Source organism: Brassica napus, chromosome C1 (genome assembly GCF_020379485.1).
Source record: "Brassica napus cultivar Da-Ae chromosome C1, Da-Ae, whole genome shotgun sequence".
Classification (NCBI taxonomy): domain Eukaryota; kingdom Viridiplantae; phylum Streptophyta; class Magnoliopsida; order Brassicales; family Brassicaceae; genus Brassica; species Brassica napus.
The window spans coordinates 34,290,091-34,313,149 of record NC_063444.1 but is presented as its reverse complement, the minus strand read 5'-3'; the positions used below and the strand labels follow the sequence as shown (position 1 = coordinate 34,313,149).

Below are 23,059 nucleotides of genomic sequence, written 5' to 3'. Positions count from 1 at the left end.
CATCATCAGTTTGGAAACAATAAGCAAATGCACAATGGTGTAAAAATATCCGAAAGCTTGGAAGAAGACTGTCTTTGTTCTCAGGCGACCAAGTTTCAAGTCACATAAGAGGTGATAAAACTATACACACTAACGACTGAAATTGAAAATTGACCATGTACAAACTCAAATAATTAAGGAGCTAAAAGTTATCACAATCACCAGAATCCAAGTCATCTTAAATTTCAAAATAATGAAACCTCCACTTGCTTTCCCTAGCTTCACCTTTATCAGTAGTAACCTGTCTAATAGATTCACTTACACTTAGATTTATGTGTTTGTCTCTGTAAACGTCACTTGAAGTTGGCGTGCAATATAATGTGTGTAAGCTCTTGTGAGATAATAATGGTTTTAGTTGCTGGGAACACACACTCTTGGCACCAATCACCACATGAGCACTTCTCTTTGCCAATATCCACACTGTCTCCATCCTTATCCCTCATGTCCCTCCTATTACAATAATCATCACATGTTAAATCAAAATCTATTTAGTTTAAACAATTTTGCATCTTATGTGAGAAATGAATATAGCTATTCAATGATGGTTGATTTAGTTTTACATTAAAAGGACAGGTGTTGACTCCTCCTTCCTCTATTTTATGACGTGGCAAAAGGGGAAGAAGATAATCTCTTCTTTATAGTATAAGACTAGGGTAAACCCGCCTTACGGGCAGACGAATAATCAAATAATAATATAAATTTACTTTTAACCAAAAATCCCAATAAGATTCATAATCTTTTTTTCAAAAAACTTATCTATGTATTTTAAAATCCATATTGGCAATTATAAACTTGTCTAATTATATTATTTATTAAAAACATAATTATTTAATTTCTCTTAATTTTTATTTTAGTTTAATGATATCAATAAGACACGTAGATTTTTAAATTACAAAACACTATGAAACATTAAATATTTTTTTAAATTTATGTTTATTATTAAATTTTTACTCTGTATCATTTTAAATGTTGTTTCTTTGATTTTTCTTATTATGTTTATCAACTGTTATGGTTAAAATTGTTTGATGTTTGATTTTTCGGTACGGTTAATTAAATTTCATATTATAATGTTAAAATTTAATGAGCTGTTTTTTATTTTGTCGGTGTAAATATATTGATATGTTTTGTTTTGAGTATCTAGTTTGATTTCTACTATTATTGCCGTTGTCATATTTTACAAATTGTTTGTCTATCTTAGGGGTGGCCTGCAGAAAGAAGTTTTATCTTGGTTAAATTTAATGTTTAACAATTGCTTCTATTTCTATAGTTTTTCCAAAAAAAAAACATTTTTTTCTATTTTGATGTGTTTTTTCTATGTTTTGTATCAAAAGATTTGTTGTTACGCAAAGAACTTCTTCCTCAGCCAACAGTAAATCTTTTTTGATTGATCACTTACATATTCACCTATTTCAGCAAGGTTTTTTTCACCACAGCTAGAGAAAGAGATGGGTCTTGATCCAGGAAAATGTTTTTAATTTAGGGTCCGATTGGTAATGGCTGTAGCTTTAAAAAATTTGTGGTAGAAAAAAATATGTAGACTTTTTGATGTGGTTTTAAATTTTATTGCTGTAGAATTTTATGGAAGCACTAAAAAGTTGTTTTGAATATTTGGCTCTGCAGAGCACTTGTACAGCTGTAGGTTATTTCAAGAGTTGCGGTTTCAAAAAAAAATAAAACTTGATTGCTCTGAATTTGGTGCTGTAGAAATAAATAGGGCTGTGGACAGCACGTACGGCAACTACCAATCACCCCCTTAATTGTTACGGAAATTTTGACGGGGTTATGAAGCTTGGGTCTATTCTTACGTAACCACTCAATGACTAATGGTATTTCTGATGAAGTTTAATTTGCACTTATAAGAGCAAATGTAGTTTGCCTTGCAGTGTACGAATATTATTAAAATATCCAGTAGCACTTATAGGATTCGATATATATAAGAGAGTAGAAAATCTGAAATCACATTGACACTTTTAAGAAAAGTACGTAGTTTGCCTGGCAACGTACAAAAGTTTTTTTTTTTTAATAAAAGCACTTATAAGCACTGAAGGATCAGATATATATATGTGTAGAAAATCAGAGATCCCATGGACATTTCTAAAAAGGAGCAAACGTAGTTGCCTTGCTGTGTACAAAAAATCGAGAAGGAAAAAGAATCAGAAGCAATAATTAGCATGACCGAAAGAGGTAGAATACTTGTGTCTAGAGGATTCTTTTTAAAAAGTGGTAGTAGAGCATCAGCTAAAGTCCACAACAGTGTTCAAAACTCCTATACTCTTGAAGATTAACCATTACATAGTTTTCACTAACTTATACTATGTAATAATAGCAAAAGTACCGACGCCAACGATGTTCACAGCGACACAACTGTTCACACTTTACACCATCAGTGGTGTAAGTTTTTTAAACAGCTCCAGAACCTAGCATATCATTGCCCGAGTTATCATTACCGACCTGCGAATGAGTTTGTGTGAAGATCAGTTTGACATGTTAAGAGGAAGAGCACGTCAGTTGTAAGTGAGTACGCTTACATGTCCACCAAAAGTAGGAATTGGCGTTGGTTCTGATCTAATATCAGGGCTAGGGTGAATGATTTATGTTTGATGAAAAGTCTGAACTTAGAGAGCTTGGCATGGAAGGTTAAGGTTATGTGGTTTGCCATCCCTGCATCTTATATATGTCAAATAGGTTTAAGTACATGGACTAAGGTCTCTAATAAAGCAGCAAAGAGAGAAGAAAGGGAATTAGTATCTGCAACCATTGCTTGAGAAACTGCAGCAGCAGAAAGGCTTGTCAGTTTGTTCATCTCACCATTAATACCCACAAACATAGCAGAGTCGTACGCATCAGAGAATGCCATTTTCACCCAATAACTTGTTATGACGTATGGGAATGAGATTGGTTTTAAATTACTTAGAGAGAGTGAATGGAAATGTGTTCAACATGGACTACCTTACAATCCCAACAGTGTTACATCATTACATGATGCACATGTGGAAGATGAAAACCTGCGTTGAAACTTTTGGAAGCACTTGGAACATGAGATATAAGACCAGTCATTACATAAGATATTTTAACATGCAAAAGAGATTTACCTTGTTCTGCGGAGAAGGAGGTGTTCATTTCACACGAATCTCCTTCCACTTGTCCAAACACTCTTCCTGTGGGTATACATTCCTTCCATCCCCATGTATAAACTTCATGGCTCTCTATATCCAAACCAAACAAATCAAATTAACAAACTTTTACGAAATTGTGGTCAAAGCTAACTAAACATCAAGAAAGTCACCTGTTACCGCCACACAATGATCCCATCCAGTTTTCTGTACACAAACCTCCGGACGCAGAGGAAACGGCTCGGGAGTCTCCTATGAAAGAGTAACTCGACTGAAACTCATAATCATAGAACAATATCAAATTAGAACACAATCATACGAAGAAAGGTTAGTGAAAAGCTTACACAGTGCTTCCCTGATGTGACATAACTTTGACCTAGATCGTCCGTCGAGCCGCATGTGATCAGCTTCCCGGATTCTGATTAATACTCGAGTAATCAAATACAAAACCATCTCACTATGATTCTGATTGAACTATCAATTGTAAACTGATGAATCTTTCTATGAAACCTAGATAAGAGTGAGGAAGAACTTGAGGTGGCCATTGCGAAACCCCAGCCTCCGCCGGAGACATCTTTCCAGGAGCTTTCGACTGCCGGCGGAATCTTCACCACGATTCGCAAAAGTGAAATACGAACCTATTTATACAGGAAATCGTCGACTGAACAACGCAACTGAAGCTATCATAGTGGGCGTCTGATTTAATGAGATTAAAGACAATAAGATTAAAGACGTAGAAATCACAACGCCCTCTTACGGAACTGGAAAGTCATCGCTATCGATGAGAAACGCATAACACAAATGTCTGAGACGATAGAAAAAAGAAGAAACGCTGTGTTTCATTAAAAAAGACACGTGTCGTCCTCAAAATACTCTAATTGATGACGTGTCTGTCTATGTGGATGGCCTCGGAGGAATTCAAACTGAACTTTATATAAATAGATTTGCTTGAAGTCTGCGAAAGTAAAGACTACTAATGATTGATGTGTCTAATACTAAATTCTCCATCTTCACTCTAAGTTTTTATCCAAACTGAAATCGTGCTCGTTGGCCGGTGAACAATCTTTCTGGCCATCGGTCACCACCCCTCTTTTTGTTTTTTGCTCCAATCCGATTTAGGTTGGATTTCTCTTCGGCTTGTCCGATTGTAGATTCCGGTAGCGAAAATTTCTTCCAGTTGTGGATAATAACTTCCGCTTTACGCAGATCCTTTTGGTTTTAATCATTCTTTCCTCTCACAGGGATTTAAATCCCGTTCAATATCGAGAGTTCGTTTGTCTCTCTCTAGTTATTATTGAGATCTAATCTTGACAAGAGTCAATCTTTGCCTTCTTTAATAAATATGGGCAAAGTATCTGAAATCACATTAGATTTTCGAGTTGACTGATTAAGCCTTGAGAATTTTTGCAGACTCAGTAGAGTTGAAGCTCCTCGCTTAGAGTAGCGTTTCAGCAAATTCTTTGTCCGGAATTTCCTGAAGCTTCATTGCTTCTCTTCACATCTGGAGAACGACACAACATCTCAACGGTGTTAACGGCAGAATGGAGGAAAGGGCATGCAAGGGAATTAATCTAGATAATCCTTGCCATCGTTAATGTTTTTTCTTCCTGCTTGTTCGGCGGAGAAGATGGTCGGCGAGATCTCCAGCAAACTAAGCGGTGGCTTTCTCCTCAACAAAGTTAAGGGACGACACGTAGTAGACACGCTGAAGGCTAGGTTTTTTGACACGTGTTTCGTATTACTGTTGGGTTTTGGTTGGGCTTACTGTATTGGTTGTTTATCAAATTCTATTGGTTTATATATTTTGATTGATTTAGAGATATATGTAGTATTTATAAATCCAACTAAAATACGCAGATTTTTAAAAAATTGGATTAGTATTTACAAATACGGAGATTTTCCTTCGGATTTGAGTCTTTGTATTTTTAACAAAAAAATCCAAAAAAATCCATTCAAATTCATATAAAATCAAATTTATTAGTAAATCCATACGATTGAATAACACTTGATTTGATATAGAATTTATGAATCATTAAACCAAAAACTCATGATTTTAATACAAATTTGAAAATTATAGAACCAATAACACTAGATTTAGTTCAGATTTTTAAATCCAATAAAATACAACAACCAGAAACCTCCACTTGTACTAAACCTGGGTCATTGGCCTTTTAGTATAATATTATTAGACAAAAAAAAAGATGTGTATTAATAAAGAAATTATGGAAAAAGCTAATTTCTAAATATAAGAGATGTAGGTTTTTAAGTTTACCTAATTTCAGCTCAGTGCAATCACCCTTTCACATGTTACTGTGAGAAAATTATTTTTTTGTACTAGATTTCTAGTAAAGTAGGGTGGAAGAAAGACATGAAACGAGTTCATATATCGATTCCAGTAATATAAGTTAGGTCTAATTAATTGTATATTAGAGTTTGATCGGAGTGACAGTGTGAATATTTGTTTCATTTTTGTTGGTCATATTTTAAACGGAAAATTGCCAAAACGGAACAAAAAAACATAGTTGTCCCTATGGTATAAAACCATCACTAAGTTATCTCTATAGTATAATATTTTTCATAATCCCAAAACTAACATTTTTTTAATCAAATTAAACATAAATTAAAACCATTTTTAAAAAGTTTAAAGGAAAAAGATAAAAAAAAAAAAGAAGGTAATTCCATAATGTTTTAGGAAGGAAAAAAATGTAAAAATATATTTTTTAAAAAAAGAACACACGACACATATAAAAATATCCCCTAACCCAATTGCATTTGGTTTCTAAAATCCTCCAAAACTGTTCTTTTAAAATACTCTAAGATAGAACTTGATTCAATAACAGTAGCCTACCCCCTTTATCATCAGCCGAAAATACCCATCCCGTGCTTGCACTAAATTCTCAAACACCACATATTGTATAGATATGCATTATAGAACAAGAGCTTGTGAAAATTACAAGATAAACTATGGAGAAATCACAGATTGATGAAGAAGAAAAGCCAAAATCGTTTTTTTTTATATTTTGACAAAGAAAATCGACAACGACACGTTTTAGGTAATTATAATATTTTTAGAATATTTTCTTAACCGAAACTTCCTTAATTTTCGGAAAAAACTGGTTTTTTATCCGTAGAATGCACTTTCTACACTGTGTAGAACCATGACAAAAATTCTGAATACAATTTCTACTTTTTGTAGACGTTCGTGTTAAGTTTAGATTTCGCATACCCGAAATTTTAGAATACTTCGTAAAAGTAGAAACTGCATTCAAAAGAAAAGTAGCGATCTTTACAATTAGTAGAATTCACATTCCCCATATTTAGAATTTTAATAATTTTAAGATTGTTTCTTCTAAAAAAAGTAGATAGACTTGTTTATTCTGGAATTCGTTTTCTACTAACTCATTTTCGTAGAAGACGAATTCCACTTTTAGTGGAACGTAATTTTAAAATTTTATTTATCAAGTTTTTTAACCAAAACAAAATATGTGTTTGTGTATATAGGTGTTTTATTAATTGTTTATATTTTTAATATTTTTTTGGATTCATAAAACTATTTATTTTATTAAATTCAGAAATGGAAAGGATAAAAGGGAGAATAAATGGACAAATGTGGTTTTATACCATAGGGACAACTGTGTTGTTTTTATGTTCTGTTTTGGCAATTTTCCATATTTTAAATTGGTTATCTTTTTAAATATTTTTATATAGTGTTGTTACTCTTATTTCTGTTGGGTATTCACACAACTAAAAGAAGTAAATACATTCGAGATTTCATAAGAATTGGCTCAACTTTTATTTTATTGTTTTCGGAACACAATTATCTAATTATTATGGATGAATCTGTATTGATGTTTTATTGCATTGTTTTTCTTACAGTGACCTCGTAGATTTTCCAAATTGAAATCATATATTATTGATATTTTATGTAACTCATCCGTTACTTAATAATATTTTTGTCTGTCTTGCCGAACATTTATTCTAATTCTTATATGTGTTTACCTTTGATTTTCTAATATATTTTTAAATAAGATTTTACCCTCATATAGTGTATTGTTCATATGTTTTGATCAATATTGTTAATATAAATTGGTTTATGTTCTTATATGTAACTTACTGGTGTTATCGGTTGTTAATACATACCAATATATTCTAACAACATTTTGATACACTAATTAATTCATTATTTGAAATAATAAAATACAAAACACCCTCGACACATAAAAAGAAACATTCTTAATTCTATAGTTTGCGTACAATATATAATAATTTTTTTAATTAAATTCTAAATTGAGAAAGACATGCATTTTTTCTTTTATTAAAATTCAATAACAAGTATAAATTATAATTATATTAGCATTAAAATTTAAAGATATTGCGTGATTGGTTTATTATACATATGATGCTTATTTTTTCATATTTTAAAAACATGGCGTGATTTTGTTATATACATAGTGTTATATAGTGTGTAAAATATATACATAGTGTTATATAGTGTGGTCATGTAAAATATAGTGCAATTTAGTAATTTGTTACTGATTTATAATATAAAAAATTACAAAAAGTTCTTATATTTTCTATATACAAAGAATATAACATTTATTAATCACGATTCTTATGAAAATATTGATTTGAATATATTCTTTTTGTATTTGTCAAACCGATTTAAATGCTAATTAAAAACAGAATTTCAATTGAATATTTGGTTCAGTTTGTTATTAATATGTTTGTTTTGGTTCAATATTTGGATTTTGACAATAAGGATTCTATTTGGTAGGTGTAGCAGATGACAAATGATCAATTTGGTACAGAAAAGAAGGAAACATTATGTTTATGTTAGCATTACATGTCTTCTTACCTTGATAACCAAACGGTCAACCCCTGTTCGAAAACGCGGCTGCCTAGCCGCGTAATCGCTAAACGTAGGTTCATCGTGGCGAGTTGAACAAATATAGTTGCATTCTACGTTTGACTGACTTATGCATGCCTAGTCCGTATTTTAACATTATGCGGACGTAGAATAGGTAATACGTTTTGGGCTAAAAAAATTACCATATTATTTTTGTACACAATTTGGCCCACTAAAAAACTCATTAGTAATAAAAAAAGAAGTTAAAAGTTAAAACCATTATCTATCTTTCGCGACAGTAGAATTGGGGATTTCTATTAACCCTAGTATCAATTTGCTCTTCCTCAATCTAGTGAATCCAAAGCAGTTCACCGTGAATCAAGATCATCCACCTTGCAAATTCTTCTTGTACTGGATTCAGAGTAATAAACTCTAAACCATTCACTTCTTTAGTTATTGAAGTTTTTTTCGAACTGTTGACTTTCAGATTTTATAGTTCAGTACAAATGATTTTTTAAATGTTAATGGAGCTTGACTTTGCCGAGAGTTGAGTTAATAATTTGTACGGTTTACTTGAATGGAAGTGGTCAAGTACTGATTTTTCTATTTTATTTGTTTGCTTGACTCTGGAAGTTTTAAAAAAATTTGTGTGAAGCCATCTTTTGTCGTGTTAAGTTGACAAAAAAAAGAATTGTCGTGTAAAGCCATGTTAAAGAAATGGTGTTCTCTTTATATATTTTGTGTCATAGTGATATTTTTATTTTAGTAACCACAATGACCAAAGTATAATGATTTTGTTTTATTGTAAAATTGTTTATTGATGTTTCAGCTTAAGAAAGAATGAACAATCCATCAACAGATACACCTCCACCTCCACCTCTGAAACGAAACTCAAATGATGTAGGTTGGGAGTATGGTCTGCTATGTGATCCACGAGTTCCAGAAAAAGTGAGATGTAGATTATGTGGCAAAGAGTTTTCTGGTGGCGTCTACGGAATGAAAGAGCACATTGGTCACTTGAATGGTAATGTCTCAGCATGTCCCATGTCATCAAAGGAAGATCAAGAGAAATGTAAGAATTCAATAATGGAAGCAAAGGAGAAGAAAAATAAGAAGAGGAAGCATGAGGAAGCTATAAGGGCAGAGGTTAACATAAACAAGAATAGCAATGTTGAGGAACTAGAAAAAGAGCTTGGACCTCTTAAAGCTCCTCACTTCCAAGGTCCTCTTGATCAAGTTTGCAACTGTCATCAACCCTGAAGCTTCTTTGGCTTCTCAGACACGTCAACAGAACATCCATGATGCTATATCAAAAGAAAAGACACATGTTGTACATCAATATTGTGCTCGATGGATTTATCAGTCAAATATTCCATTCAATGCGATTGACAATGAGTCTTTTAGGCTGTTATGTGAAGCTTTAGGACAGTTTGGGCCAGGGTGGATACCTCCTACTCAGTATCAGTTAAAGAACCATTGCTGAATGAAGAGAAACAGAGAACAAAAGAGAAGTTGAAGGCATTAGAAGAAGAATGGGACAGAGAAGGTTGCTCGGTGATGACAAATTCATGGACTGATATGAAGAGAAGAAGCATCATGAATTTGTGTGTTAACTCAAGAGGAGGGACTTGTTTTCTGTCGTCAAAGGATGCTTCCAAAGATTCTCACACGGGCGAGTATATCTTCAACTACATTGACAAGTGTATAGAAGATTTAGAGGCTGAGAAGGTTGTGCAAGTGGTCACGGATAATGCAACCAACAAAGTAGCTGCTGCAAATTTGCTTAAAGAGAAGAGGCCAAGAGTCTTTTGGACTGGATGTGCTGCTCACACTATGGATTTGATGCTTGAAGGGATTTCTAAGTTGCACGGGTTTGCTAAAGTGATTGAACAAGCAAAGGCTGTCACCATATTTGTTTATGCTCATCATACAACATTGTGAATGATGAGAACATATACAAAGAGGGATATTGTGAGGCCAGGAGCAACAAGGTTTGCAACATTTTTCCTCACGCTACAAAGTCTTTATGAGAAGAAGGGGCAACTGAAGAGCATGTTTAACAGTGATCAGTGGCATGATTGTAAGCATTCCAAGTCTGTAAAGGGTAAGACTGCATCTGATACTGTGATGAGTTATGCATTTTGGAGTAGTTTCATGGTTATTTTGAAAGTATTCACCCCTATGGTGAAGGTTCTTCGGTTGGCTGATGGAGAGAAGATACCATCTTCTGGGTTTGTTTATGGTGAGCTTTTGGAAACTAAGAAGTCTATTAAAGAAGCTACTGACCATTTGGAGAAGAACTATCAACCTATATTCAGGATCATTGATGAAAAAATGAAAGGAAGGCTGAATTCTCCTTTGCATATGACTGCTTACTTCCTCAACCCTTATTATTTCTACAAAGACCCCACTATCCAGTATGACATAGAAGTTTCAGAAGGATTCATCAAGTGTGTGGAAACTTTCTATCATGGAGAATTTGAGAAACAAGACTTGGTTGTTAATCATGAGATTCGTCTTTACAAGAATAAAAGTGGTCCTTTTGGTAGAATGTTAGCACTAAAAGGATGTGAAAAGAAGGATGAAAAGTTTGATCCGGGTATGTTTTGGCTTAAAATGTTTTTTACTTGATTAATTGTCCATTTCATAGTTTAACTTATTTAATTTTTTTATGACAGGGAATTGGTGGGCAACATACGGATGTGATGTGCCAACCTTGCAGAAACTGCCTACTAGAATCCTTGCCTTGACCTCTAGTTCTTCTGGCTGTGAAAGAAATTAGAGCAGTTTCGAAGGGGTTGGTCTACTGCTTATTTGATTTTTGTTTCATGTGTCTAGTAGTGTGTACAATAAATGGCTCAACTCATGTTGCAGATCCACACTAAGAAGAGAAACATATTAGATGTAAACCGCCTCAACAGTCTAGTATATGTCCAGTTTAATGCATGGCTTTTTGATAAGCAGAAAAAGATTAGAGAAAGCAATGTTGATGTGATCCTAGATGATAGTAATGAAGATACTATCGGAGATTGGCTTATGGGCCGTGTTGAAGAGTTGGATAATGATGTCAGTTTTGTGCTTACTACCCAAGCTCCAAGGATAAGAGAACTCTATGATGATGACTTTGAATCTGAAGAAGAAGACATGATGGACATGGAGTTCGAATCGGATGTATACCAAGAGGATCCGGTCTTTCGTGACTTACAAATAGCTTAGTAAACTAAGGTACCAAAAAAATCATATCTCTTCTCTCTGTTTATCTTATGACTTGCAATTGTTTTTTTTTAATTAGTTTTGGTGGGTTCGTGAAGTTAGAGTTACCTTGTCTTGAACTTGCTGCTTTTAACTAGTGAATTAAGTTGTATTGAACTTGCTGTTTGCATGATTTAACTTGTCTTTGTCTCTTTCATTTCAGGTTTCCAAATACCAAATTCTAACTTTTTGCACATCTGCAAGACCACTACAAGAGCAAGATTATATATTTTGCTGATCTTTCAAGAAGAAAAGGATTAGAAGATACAATACTTAATATTTTTTGTTTCTTTTCATGATAAAAACTATATTTTTTGGTGATTCTTGTGAGTGGGTTATTTTTTTTTTGTATTAGATGTGTGCTTTAAGAAACAACAATAATGATATATAATCTAACTTGGTTTTTAATGTTTCTTTTGTATACTTCAAATTAAAAACTTACTAAAAATTACTCTCCGCATATAGTCCGAGCTTATCCCGATTTTTTAACAATTCGCTAGGTCCGGGGTCGCCGCACGGATAGTTCCGAACAGGGAGTCCAACATACATATTAGAATAAAGAAGGGGTAAATCAAAAATATGTTTATAATACAGAAAAAATTAAGAAAGTAACCAGATAATAAATATGATTCTTGATGTGACAATTTGGGGGTCCATTATATACGAGCGTCGCATATTGTTTTTAATTATGAGAATGGGTCGGCCCAAGTTTTTATTGGGCATTTGCTTACCTATAGGAGAGATAAATAATTTATGACCTTTTTAGCCTTTCGACCCAATAACTTATACTTTGCAACCCATATAACTTAACCCACACCGACATCTCCACGCGACCCAAAGACTTTCCCGCACGTGCGAAACTCGGCGGTCCGACTCGGTGGTTTAATTTTTTTTTTCATCCCGTCGGCGAAGGTGAAATGCTTTTTTACCTAGGTAAATCCGGGTATTTTTACCGCTATTTTTTCGCGCCATTTAACTAGCCGTACAATCTTTGGTGATAAAATTAATAAAATAATTAGTGGATAAGGTTAATTGATAATAGTGAGACATAATATGGTCTGGTGGATAATACAAAGAAACCCTAGTAGAAGAGCTGAGATGTATTCTATCTGAGTTCTGTTCGGAGAAATGCATCCACCAGATCTGAAAATGTTGGAAACTAATAGCGGTGTGCGTGGCTCCGGTGAAAGTTTTCGTGGTAAATCTCAGGCGAGCAGTAGCAACACCACCGAAGGTACACTATCTCCCTTCGACATTGCCGAATCTTTGCGTTTTTGTTCCTATAATTTTATTTGTAATTGTTCGTTGGGGTGTAGGAAACTCACGGTCACACGTTGTTGTTATGGCTGGTCGGTGGATAATGTATGATAATGGTGGTTGGGATTTCAAGATATATAATGAGAGAATGGGTAGAGCAGTCGACTTCTCGCAAAGCAAGGGCGTTAACGGTTTGAAAGATAGTATTCTTGCTTCTTATGGTTTGTTGGGAAGAGACCTAGAGGTCGAAATGTGTTATTGGCTAATTGATGGAGAGAGTGAAATGGTTGGTAAAGGGGCCGCACCAGTGGAGATAGCAACCGACACTGATTATAAAATATTCAAGGCTCTTCATAGGACAGACAAGTCTTGTAATGTTTTCGTGACATTTAGAGAGATTGTTGGGGAAAAATTGATATTTTTAAGGTCCGAACGAGATATCTTGTCGCAAATGGATGCATCACTCGGAATGGATGATGATGAGTTTTTAATTAGGCAAGTAGAAGCAGTTGAAGCATCTTTTGGATTGAACTCACAGACGGCTGAAGGGGTGCAAGGTTCGAAGGATAAAGATAGTGGAGCGGCTGTAGATGGGGTTAATCCGGCTTCGGGTAATATGCTACAACAAGAGAAGCAAAAGAGCTGTGCACTAGGAAAAGTAGTGGAGAATGGAAGTAAAAAGCGGGCTCATGTTAAAGCAGCTGAAGATGCCATTTGTGGGGTTAATCTGGATAATATGCATCAACAAAATTGTACGCTACAAGAGAATGAAAAGAGTTGTGGAGAAGGAACAGTTGTGGAGAATGGAAGTAAAAAAGCGGGCTAACGTTGAAGCAGTGTCGGAAGAAAACAAAAGAGATCACCTTGCAAAAGAAGATGAAGATGAAGATGAAGATGAAGATGACGAGGACTATGATGATAATGAAGATGAATATGAAGATGAAGATGATGATGATGCTGAAGATGAAGATGAAGATGAAAGTGACGGTGGAAATGAAGATAAAGATGACGTTGGAAATGAAGATGAAGATGAAGATGACGAGGACTATGATTATAATGGCTGGCATGAGTTTGTTGGAAATGATTGTGAGAGAGACGAAGATGATGATTTTGATGGATGTCCACCAAAAGGAGGTCGTGGTGGACGGTCTGGTCGTAACGGTTATGAGCAGTCTGTGGTCACCAAAGTTAGAGGTCAAGGGTCTGGAAGAGGCCAAGAGTCAAGGGCTACAGGTGGATCTTCGTCAGGCAAACAGTGTTGCAATATGAAACATTACGAAGACAACACAAACAACCTAAGGGATTTCGTATGTACCTCACGAATCGTTGACTTTTCGTACACCAAAGATTCTGATATCTGCGGAAGCGTCGATGTTGTTAATGTAACTCCACCAAAAGATAGAAACCAACAAAACCACGACGATGATTCTGTTGATCGTCGTTTCACCAAATCGTCCTCTGAAACTGTAAGGTGTGCACTGACCTTTGCAACCGGGAACACTGATGTTGGCAATGTTGTTTTGGTTACAACACCACAACGAAATGAAAAACGCAGCCACGTGATCGAAGATGATGATGAGTATTTTGATCCTACTCTTACCGACGCTACACAAGTTCATGGTGGAGGAGTAACGAAGACAGGAACCCTTTCATGTCCTCACAATGATGAAACACCTTCCGGCGAAAGTGATCATATTGTTCTTGTTACACCACAAAAACAATACAACAAACACAACCTAGTAATCGAAGCTGATGATGAGTTTGTTAGTCCTCCTTTCACCCAAACTACAGAATTTGAGGGTGGCGAAGCATGCATCCCAAGAAAACATTTTTCCTCCACCTCTGTAACTGTTAGTTGTACACAGGCGGATGAAACAGATACAGGTGCAAGTGTTGATCTTGGTCAGGCTAATCCACCAGAAAAGCACAACACACACAGTCGTGTGATCGAAGATGAGGACCTGTTTGTGGATCCTCCTGTAAGAATAAGTTCACAAGTTCAGGGTGGAGAGGCTTTCATGAAAGGGATACAAGTTTCGGAAATGTATGGATATAATGATGTAGTTCATGTGTTTAATGATATGGAAGGAAATGGGTTCCAGCCGCAGGAAATTGACTTCAGCAAGGAGGACTCGGATATATTTGTTGGAAGGCAGTTTAAGGACAAAGCGCAGTTTAAGTTGACGATGTTGATCTATGCACTCGCGGAGGTGTGCAGGTTCAAGTTTAGGCATTGCAAACGCTACGTCATGGCTAAATGCGTTGATAAACAGTGTACTTGGAGGGTATGTGCTAAGCAAGTGGGTGATTCTCCTACGTATTTTGTAAAGAAGGCAAGTTTGGGACATCAATGCACATCTGATGTGCGAGGGCAGTACAAAAAACATGGAACATCTAGAGTTCTTGCTGCTCTTCTGCGCTCGAAATACGAAAGACATCACTGTGGACCTCGTGCTATGGAACTGCCGGAAGTATTGAGAACGAAATTCAACTATATATGCACGTACTGGAAAGCTTGGAAAGCTAAGGAACTAGCAATTGCGTCTGCCCAAGGAACAGAGGAAATGTCTTACAAGATGTTACCACAGTACTTGCACGTACTGAAATTAGCAAATCCTGGAATAATCACAGATATTAAAACCGAACTTGATAAAGAAGGAAAATCGAGGTTCCTGTATGCATTCATGTCACTGAACCCTTGTATCGATGGGTGGCAGCATTTGCGTAAGGTCCTTGTGGTGGACGGCACCCACATGTTTGGGAAATACAAAGGGGTATTGCTTAGTGCTAGCGGGCAAGACGCAGACTGCCGCGTATTCCCTATTGCTTTCACAGTAAGGGATAGCGAGAACTTAGATTCTTGGAAGTGGTTCTTCGAAAGGTTGTCAACAATTGTAGAAGATAGTTGTGAATTAACAATAATTTCCGACAGATGCGGCGCTATATTTGCAGCTAAAGATAAATGGTATCCATCTGCACACCATGGTATATGTCTTGAACACCTTAAGCGTAACGTGGGCGATAAGTACAAAGGACTGGATCAGAAGCATATGGTGGCCAGGGCAGCAGAAGCTTTCAAAGTTTCTGAATTTTAAAAGATCTATGACCTTATAAAGCTCACGGATTGGAGATGTTGGGATTACTTGGAGAAAATCGACAAAAATTTATGGACACGTTCACATTTCGAAGGAACTAGGTTTAACTTGATGACTTCAAATATAGCTGAATCGTTGAATAAGGCGCTGCTGCCAGCGCGTGATAGCCCTATAATGCCACTGCTGGAGTTTATAAGACGGATGTTGACTAGATGGTTCGAGTGCAGGCGCTACGATATTAGTAAAATGCAGGGAAATATTTCAAATATAATTGATGAAATAGTGGTCGAACAGTTAGTGTTGTCAACTGGCCTTCTTGTTTTGCCCTGTTCTACTTGGCAGGTTGAAGTTACACACAAGCCAACCAAATACGGCTTTGTTGTTGATTTAGAGAAACGAACTTGCTCCTGCCTTGAATTCCAGATGCTTGGGTTGCCATGCCGACACGCTATTGCCACTGCTTCTTTTCGGAACATCGAGTACGCCTTGTTTGTTTCACAATACCATGTCAAAGATACTTGGTCTGAAACAGTCAAGGGTATCATACTACCGGTTCCAAATCCAGAGGATATCAATATTCCCGCAGATATACTTAAGGTCAACCTTTATCCACCAAAGACGAAAAGAACTAAGGGAAGGCCAGGCATTAAAAGAAAACTTGGAGCCTCCGATTATGCAGTAAAACCTTTGTTTATACCTTGCCTTAATACTTATTGAAATCCATTGAACGCTTTCATTTCTAACTACTTTTTTCGTTTATAGGAAGGCCCGAGGAAAAAGAAGAAGCCGAACAAGTGTTCCAGGTGTTTTAAGGAAGATCACAAGAAGACTACATGCAAGGAACCGGTGCCTTGATCAATCTAACGAGGAACACGATTCCATGGAACTCGGAGGAACCCTTTTTTGAAATTATGATATGATTGTGTTTTGGGAATTGGTCGAACCCATTGTTTTGGATATCATCGTATTTTGGGTATGTGGTTTGTGGTTTCAATGAGGTTTATATAGTTCTATATCCCTAATTACCAAATTTTTACAGATCAAATGACTTGAATGGGGTTTACAACCAAAGGTGTATTAATCAAACTTCCATGTTTCTTTTACTTTTGAATAAATTAATCAAACTTTTTGGTTGCCTTCTTGGGAAACTAAATCTCTTCAAGTGTACTGTTGGTTTAGTGGTTATGTCATGCCTATAGGATGCCATTAACTTTCAAGTATAATTGTACACTATATTAGATATTAAGTTCAAACAGTTATAATTCTCTGATTACTGATTCTTGCAGGTCAACCGACAAGATACGGTAGAGGTGTACGACCATAAACGGTGTACACCTTATACTTGTACATATATAATCAAGACGATAAAATTGTAGCTTAAATAATATTAAACAACAGTTCAAGAAAACACAGATGCATATAATTACCAGTAAATTAAAAATGATCAGTTATTGCCGAGGTAGTACTTCAAACATAATAATCAAGATTTTGTGATAAACATGTTTCATGTAAACTACCTGTCCTACTCCGTCCGCCATACTATGTTGTGAGGCAGGAGTAAATGTGCTTGCCAGTGAGGTTGATAATTGAAACCATGCATGTGATTTTAATTATGAAGTAAATGTTCCACCAATAGTTTTAACCTAACAACCTTGTACAGATATTTTAAATCTCGCGCTGTGAAAAAGGTTTCAAAGGTTGGTGGAACATTAACTTTAACATTTAACTCATTGCCTTCTTAGTGGAATTCTTCTATTTAATAGTATCAGTCTTATATCAACTTAATACACCAAAAAAACCTTCTCATTCTCTATAATAGTATGGCAGGTGAATTACTCCCAAATCTTCACTACGAAATTATCATCAAAATCCTACAGTTGATTGGAGAGCAATCATTTTACTACCTGGGTGATTTCTTGCGGGCTGGGAAACGGGGTTACGCACTTGTTCATGAACCTTCCGTCCTAAAGATTTGCGATGTTACAGAAATGGTCAGCTTTTGTAGCAGTCAAATCAGCAATCGTGGTAGGTTTCGAGTGTTCTTCCGCAAGTCCCTCAATGCGGGCAACACAAGGGCTATTTGCTATGATGGTCTACAAGCAGCAACAATATTGGGACTTGAGGAGAGTATTAAAATTTTGGAACCAAATGTGCCTAACCATCCATTATCTACCTTCGCTCAAGCCATTTTCAAAGTATGTCTTGGCAGAGACAAGGAAGCCAGCCAAGTGTTTCAGTTGTTCGCAGCCCATCACGTTGACCTTCGGTCGGAAGAGGTTTTAGATTTGGGACGCTCGATGCAGTACCTAGTGCCCCACTTCTATGCGACGTGGCTTAACTCATACGGTGAAACTTTCTTATTTCCGGATGATGATGTAATCATGAAAACAGAATGCCTTGATGGCGACAACTGCAGGATCTATTATGTCGGGTTGGAACGTTGCTGCCAAAACTGCAAGCTGTATTGGATTTGTTTAACCGTTTGTAGTATGCTGTAATAGATGCCTATGTTGTTCATTTACCCTGTAATGGTGAACGTTTAAGTTAATTGGGTACTATCCTTAAATTAACTTTCATTTGTTTTCTAAAAGCTGAATACCTCATATTGCTTTGTTTTAAAACCCTCAAGAACAAAGATATGAGTGGGTGTATAACCGAGAGATCATCACCCTCCGGAGTATAAATTGTGCACTATATCTTAAAGTAAGTGCAACAAGTTTTTTATTCCATAATAATAATTAGTAGAAGGCAAACGATACGATTTAAAAGCGGTGTACGATCTTATACTGTGTACACCGTACAATTGTACACTTTATCTTAAATTAAGTTCAACCAATTTTCTATCTCGTATTACTAATTCGTATAGTGAACATGACCAGATATAAAACGGTGTTCGACGGTATACGGTGTACACCGTATATTCCGGAGTACAACTGTACACTTTATCTTAAATTAAGTTCAACCAGTTTTCTATCCCGTATTACTAATTTTTATAGTTAACATGACAAGATATAAAAGGGTGTACGACGGTATACGGTGTACATCGTATATTCTGGAGTATAACTGTACACTATATCATAAATTATGTTCATCCAGTTCTATTTCTCATGCTATTAATTGATAGAGGGTAAACGATAAGATATAGGAGTGGTGTACGATCTTGTAATGTGTACACCTTATATTCCTGGATATAGCTGTACACTCCGCCTTAAACTTAGTTCATTCAGTTCTATATCACTTTTTATTAATTAAAAGAGTGAAAATGACAAGATATGAGTGGGTGTATGACCGAGAGATCATCAACAAGTTTTTTATTCCATAATAATAATTAGTAGAAGGCAAACGATACGATTTAAAAGTGGTGTACGATCTTATACCGTGTACACCGTATATTCCTGGATATAGTTGTACACTCTCTCTTAAACTTAGTTCATTTAGTTGTATATCCCATTTTACTAATTCGGAGAGTGAAAATGACAACATATCAATGGGTGTATGACCGAGAGATCATCACCCTCCGGAGTATAAGCGTACACTATATCTTAAATTAAGTTCAACCAGTTCTATATCCCATATGAATAATTAGTAGAGGGCACGCGATAAGATACAAAAGCGGTGTACAATCTTAGTTGGAAAACGATAACAATCCCCTTACAGCAAATAAGATTCCCAAAAACCTACATTCACATCATACTTGCAAATGACTTAAACTGAAGCAAACATATTAAAACTAGAGATTGGAGACGACTGAGGTTGCTGAGCATTTACCGGCGCCAGAGAATGCGACGGAGTTTGAGATGCGGCTGGATCCAGCAGCGGAGGGGCTCGAGTCAGCGACGTTGCCAGAGACGGAGCCCACTCCGGTTAAATTGGAGCCAGAAATGAAACCTAATCCGGCCGCACTGTTGTCCGCGACGCTGTCAGCGACGGAGACGCTAGAGTCAGCGACGGAGTCACCATCGGCAGTGCTGTTCGTGGCTGTTAAAGATTCCGATTCGTCGGTTACGGTACCTGAGACGGCGGAGACAGAACCTGGTGTGGAAAAACCCATGTCATCGTACTCAACTTCCACCCTCGTATCTCCTTCATACGACCAGTCATCGTCAGACTCTTCGTCTTCACTCTCTTCCTCCTCTTCAGGTTGCGGTTTGTCCCAGGGGAGTTCATCTTCCGGGTCCAATAAGCTGTTCTTCCTCTTCTTACGTCTGCGAGGTTTTTCTTCTGGAGAATTTTCCATCTCCAGTTTCCTTTCCACTGCGGCTGCTTCTAGAAAGAGTGCTTGAAGAGTTGCAAACTCTTCAGATTCCAAACCCTCACAGATATCTTTCTTCAATCCTTCATGAGCGATTTTAATCAAATCCTGCTCGTTTTTTTTTATTCATGATCTCAAGACCGAGGAAGAAATCCTCGTATTCATCAACGGTCATCGATCCTTGTTTGATTTCAAAAACCATTTTGAGTTAAGGAATTTTTTGCGGTGATGAAATGGTTTGAGGGTCAGATCCGTTTTAACACAATAAAACGAAGTAAGTAATATGAAATTAGCATTAATATCCCCTACACAGTAGATAATGCCGAGGCGACTTTTCCACTTCTCGATTCAAGGTAACCTAAACGATTAAGCAAAATGATTGTTTTAGTAGAACTTTTTCTCGGGGATGTCAGAATTAATACAAAATCTCCTTCAATTGAAAATAAAGTATTAATCAGCCCCGTCAATGTCAGAACGAGTTTGAATTTTGTACAATGTCACCGAAACAAATTTGCATTTGTTTGAATATATCATTGCATTTGAAAATATATGCTGTACACCACATTGAATTTCAAAAATAATATATTTATTCCTAGAGTGATAAGGGCAATACACAATATTAAATATCATAAAAGATTATATTTATTGATATAGTGTTTAGGTAACATGCCTCGATTCAAAGTAACCTAAACGATTAAGCAAAATGATTGTTTAGTAGAACTTTTTCTCGGGGATGTCAGAATTAATACAAATTCTCTTTTAATTGAAAATAAAGTATTAATCAGTCCCGTCAATGTCAGAACGAATTTTAATTTTGTACAATGTCACCGATATGAATTTGAATTTGTTTGAATACATCATTTCTTTAAAAAATATATACTGTACACCACATTCAGTTTCAAAAATAGTATATTTATTGATAGAGTGATAAGGGTAAGACACCATATTAAATATCATAAAAGATTATATTTATTGATATAGTGTTTAGGTAATACAACCATGCACTATTACTGCCATGTGTCGAAATCTGGAAAACCAGTGCAACACCGAAAATCCCGTAGAAACAGAACAACCTCTTTAATCCAAAAGAAGCGATTACACATGTCTCCAGCCTTGCCGCACTCAATGTACCAGAGTACCCAATCCTGGTCCAAGCATGGTGAACACGGGCAACTATAAAACAAGGGGACGACTGTTGACATAAACAAATTCCTCTTTGCTATGAACCGCTCGTTATCATTGTTCAACCAAACCAAATCTTCATCTCTAACCACCATTCCTATTCTACCAACGGATTTTCTTGTGAAGCGAGAAAAGTACTCTTCATCCTCCCAGAATATTTTACGAGTCATTGCATAGGTATACAACGCACGCTCGTATCCTGCATCCGCTGCTCTCTTTAACAATCCAAGTCCTTCTTTTTCACGGTCTAACCCGTAGATGTACTCCACACCCTTAATATAAATACAACTTGGGTTTCCCTCCGTGTAGCATCTTCTTAACAACAAATTGCGCCTGCCAACATGCCAAGGGTACTTAAATAAATCAAAGGAACCATACACCCCACGCTGGTCTGCCAAAGCAAGCATTGACTTGCAAGTAGATTGGAGTCTATAGAGATCTGCGAAGGAGTTATTTGCAACGCGTTGAACCACTAATGGTTGGACCTCTGAAGGGAGAGCGAGAATCGGAAATTGGGACATTATAGTAAGAGAATGATTTTTCGTCTGCTATGAATTGTGCTCACAATTTCCTTATTTATAAGGAGTGTAATTATAAGCAACCGACACAAACCAAGAGATGTCGATTTCCCATTGGTCTCGTATCGGCAGTAACCGCCACTAACCGGTTTTCTTCTTTACAAACGGTTTCTTTGACGGTTGTTTGACAAAACCAGTGCAACACCAAAAATCCCGTAGAAACAGAGCAACCTCTTTAATCCAAAAGCATCGATTACACATGTCTGCTGCCTTGATGTGCTCAATGTACCAAAGAGCCCAATCCTGGTCCAAGAATGGTGAACACTTGCAACTATAAAACAAGGGGACGACTGTTGACATGAACAAATGCCTCTTTACTATGAACCGCTCGTTATCATTGTTCAAGCATCGATTACACATGTCTTCTAGCATTTTCTTCATCTCATCGATTACACAAGTTTAACCAGTTTTCTATCCCGTATTACTAATTTGTATAGTTAATATGACAAGATATAAAAGGGTGTACGATGGTATACGGTGTACATTGTATATTCCGTAGTACAACTGTACACTTTATCTTAAATTAAGTTTAACCAGTTTTCTATCCCGTATTACTAATTTGTATAGTTAACATGACAAGATATAAAAGGGTGTACGACGGTATACGGTGTACATCGTATATTCCGGAGTATAACTGTACACTATATCATAAATTATGTTCATCCAGTTCTATTTCCCATGCTATTAATTGATAGAGGGAAAACGATAAGATATAGGAGTGGTGTACGATCTTGTACTGTGTACACCTTATATTCCTGGATATAGTTGTACACTCCGCCTTAAACTTAGTTCATTCAGTTCTATATCACATTTTATTAATTAAAAGAGTGAAAACTTAGTTCATTCAGTTCTATATCACATTTTATTAATTAAAAGAGTGAAAACTTAGTTCATTCAGTTCTATATCTTAAAGTAAGTGCAACAAGTTTTTTATTCCATAATAATAATTAGTAGAAGGCAAACGATACGATTTAAAAGCGGTGTACGATCTTATACTGTGTACACCGTATATTCCTAGGAAAACGATGTATTGGTGTGCAAACATAGCGTTTACAAAAATTAACTTAAAGAAATTTGGTTTATCGAGCATAAACATCATTTGGAATCTTTACTTGACTCAGAATCGGGCTTGTGGTGTTCCTCTATATATTCCTGATAGTCTTCAAGATCAACCTTACTGTCGGACTCGTCATCACTCCCTTCTACCGGATTTGGAGGAGACCACTCACTTTCGTACTCAGCATCAGTCTCTGTTTCTTGTTCACCATCATGGTCTTAGTCGTCTATGTCGTCGTTACGATCCTTTTCCGTTCTAGCCTTCTTCTTGGGGCATTTTCCCGAATCATCAGATACGGAGTCATCTGAAACCGAGTCGTCTGATTCTGTGGAAGAGCAATTTGTGTCAGATGGCGTATCACTTTCATCAATTTCCAAAGCTGCATGCA

The 23,059-nt window shown here is 36.2% G+C and overlaps 4 protein-coding genes across 9 annotated transcripts; 3 read left to right on the top strand and 1 right to left on the bottom strand.

Annotated features, from left to right (window-relative positions):
- Window positions 1–2,182: 2,182 nt before the first annotated feature.
- On the bottom strand, window positions 2,183–5,046 carry LOC111212463. 6 transcript variants are annotated; one of them, XR_002662979.2, is made up of 7 exons: window positions 3,663–5,046; window positions 3,497–3,570; window positions 3,326–3,423; window positions 3,132–3,245; window positions 2,989–3,055; window positions 2,568–2,909; window positions 2,183–2,490 (listed from the first exon to the last, which is right to left on the bottom strand). XR_002662979.2 is itself a non-coding variant. In XM_022714015.2 (6 exons), exons 1-5 carry the CDS (start codon window positions 3,724–3,726, stop codon window positions 3,015–3,017), a joined length of 372 nt encoding a protein of 123 aa, XP_022569736.2. In that variant the 5' UTR covers window positions 3,727–5,046; the 3' UTR covers window positions 2,183–2,490; window positions 2,568–3,014. The 6 variants fall into 6 exon arrangements, 1 of the variants encoding a protein (XP_022569736.2); XR_007318516.1 differs by having other exon boundaries at window positions 2,568–3,055; XM_022714015.2 differs by having other exon boundaries at window positions 2,568–3,055; window positions 3,326–3,404.
- Window positions 5,047–5,129: 83 nt separating this feature from the next.
- Window positions 5,130–16,457, top strand: LOC125579956. Its single transcript, XM_048743876.1, has 5 exons — window positions 5,130–10,597; window positions 10,677–11,223; window positions 11,414–15,587; window positions 15,945–16,280; window positions 16,365–16,457. The coding sequence occupies exons 3-5, from the start codon at window positions 13,176–13,178 to the stop codon at window positions 16,455–16,457; spliced, it is 2,841 nt and encodes a 946-aa protein (XP_048599833.1). The 5' UTR covers window positions 5,130–10,597; window positions 10,677–11,223; window positions 11,414–13,175.
- On the top strand, window positions 8,839–9,939 carry LOC106373734. Its single transcript, XM_013813867.2, has 2 exons — window positions 8,839–9,220; window positions 9,428–9,939. The coding sequence occupies exons 1-2, from the start codon at window positions 8,839–8,841 to the stop codon at window positions 9,937–9,939; spliced, it is 894 nt and encodes a 297-aa protein (XP_013669321.1).
- Window positions 9,943–10,780, top strand: LOC111212461. Its single transcript, XM_022714011.2, has 2 exons — window positions 9,943–10,597; window positions 10,677–10,780. Exons 1-2 carry the CDS (start codon window positions 9,943–9,945, stop codon window positions 10,778–10,780), a joined length of 759 nt encoding a protein of 252 aa, XP_022569732.2.
- Window positions 16,458–23,059: the final 6,602 nt, after the last annotated feature.

Excerpts from the sequence above, each read along its gene's own strand:
- LOC111212463 (XM_022714015.2), bottom strand. The coding sequence starts at position 3,726 with ATGTCTCCGGCGGAGGCTGGGGTTTCGCAATGGCCACCTCAAGTTCTT. Across the intron at positions 3,571-3,662 it reads TCTTCCTCACTCTTATCTAG|AATCCGGGAAGCTGATCACA; the intron begins GTTTCATAGAAA and ends AGTATTAATCAG. Across the intron at positions 3,405-3,496 it reads TCACATCAGGGAAGCACTGT|GAGACTCCCGAGCCGTTTCC; the intron begins GTAAGCTTTTCA and ends ACTCTTTCATAG.
- LOC106373734 (XM_013813867.2), top strand. The coding sequence starts at position 8,839 with ATGAACAATCCATCAACAGATACACCTCCACCTCCACCTCTGAAACGA. Across the intron at positions 9,221-9,427 it reads TAAAGCTCCTCACTTCCAAG|TTTGGGCCAGGGTGGATACC; the intron begins GTCCTCTTGATC and ends GCTTTAGGACAG.
- LOC111212461 (XM_022714011.2), top strand. The coding sequence starts at position 9,943 with ATGAGAACATATACAAAGAGGGATATTGTGAGGCCAGGAGCAACAAGG. Across the intron at positions 10,598-10,676 it reads GGATGAAAAGTTTGATCCGG|GGAATTGGTGGGCAACATAC; the intron begins GTATGTTTTGGC and ends TTTTTATGACAG.
- LOC125579956 (XM_048743876.1), top strand. The coding sequence starts at position 13,176 with ATGGAAGTAAAAAGCGGGCTCATGTTAAAGCAGCTGAAGATGCCATTT. Across the intron at positions 15,588-15,944 it reads GGGCAGCAGAAGCTTTCAAA|GTTGAAGTTACACACAAGCC; the intron begins GTTTCTGAATTT and ends TCTACTTGGCAG. Across the intron at positions 16,281-16,364 it reads TTGGAGCCTCCGATTATGCA|GAAGGCCCGAGGAAAAAGAA; the intron begins GTAAAACCTTTG and ends TTTCGTTTATAG.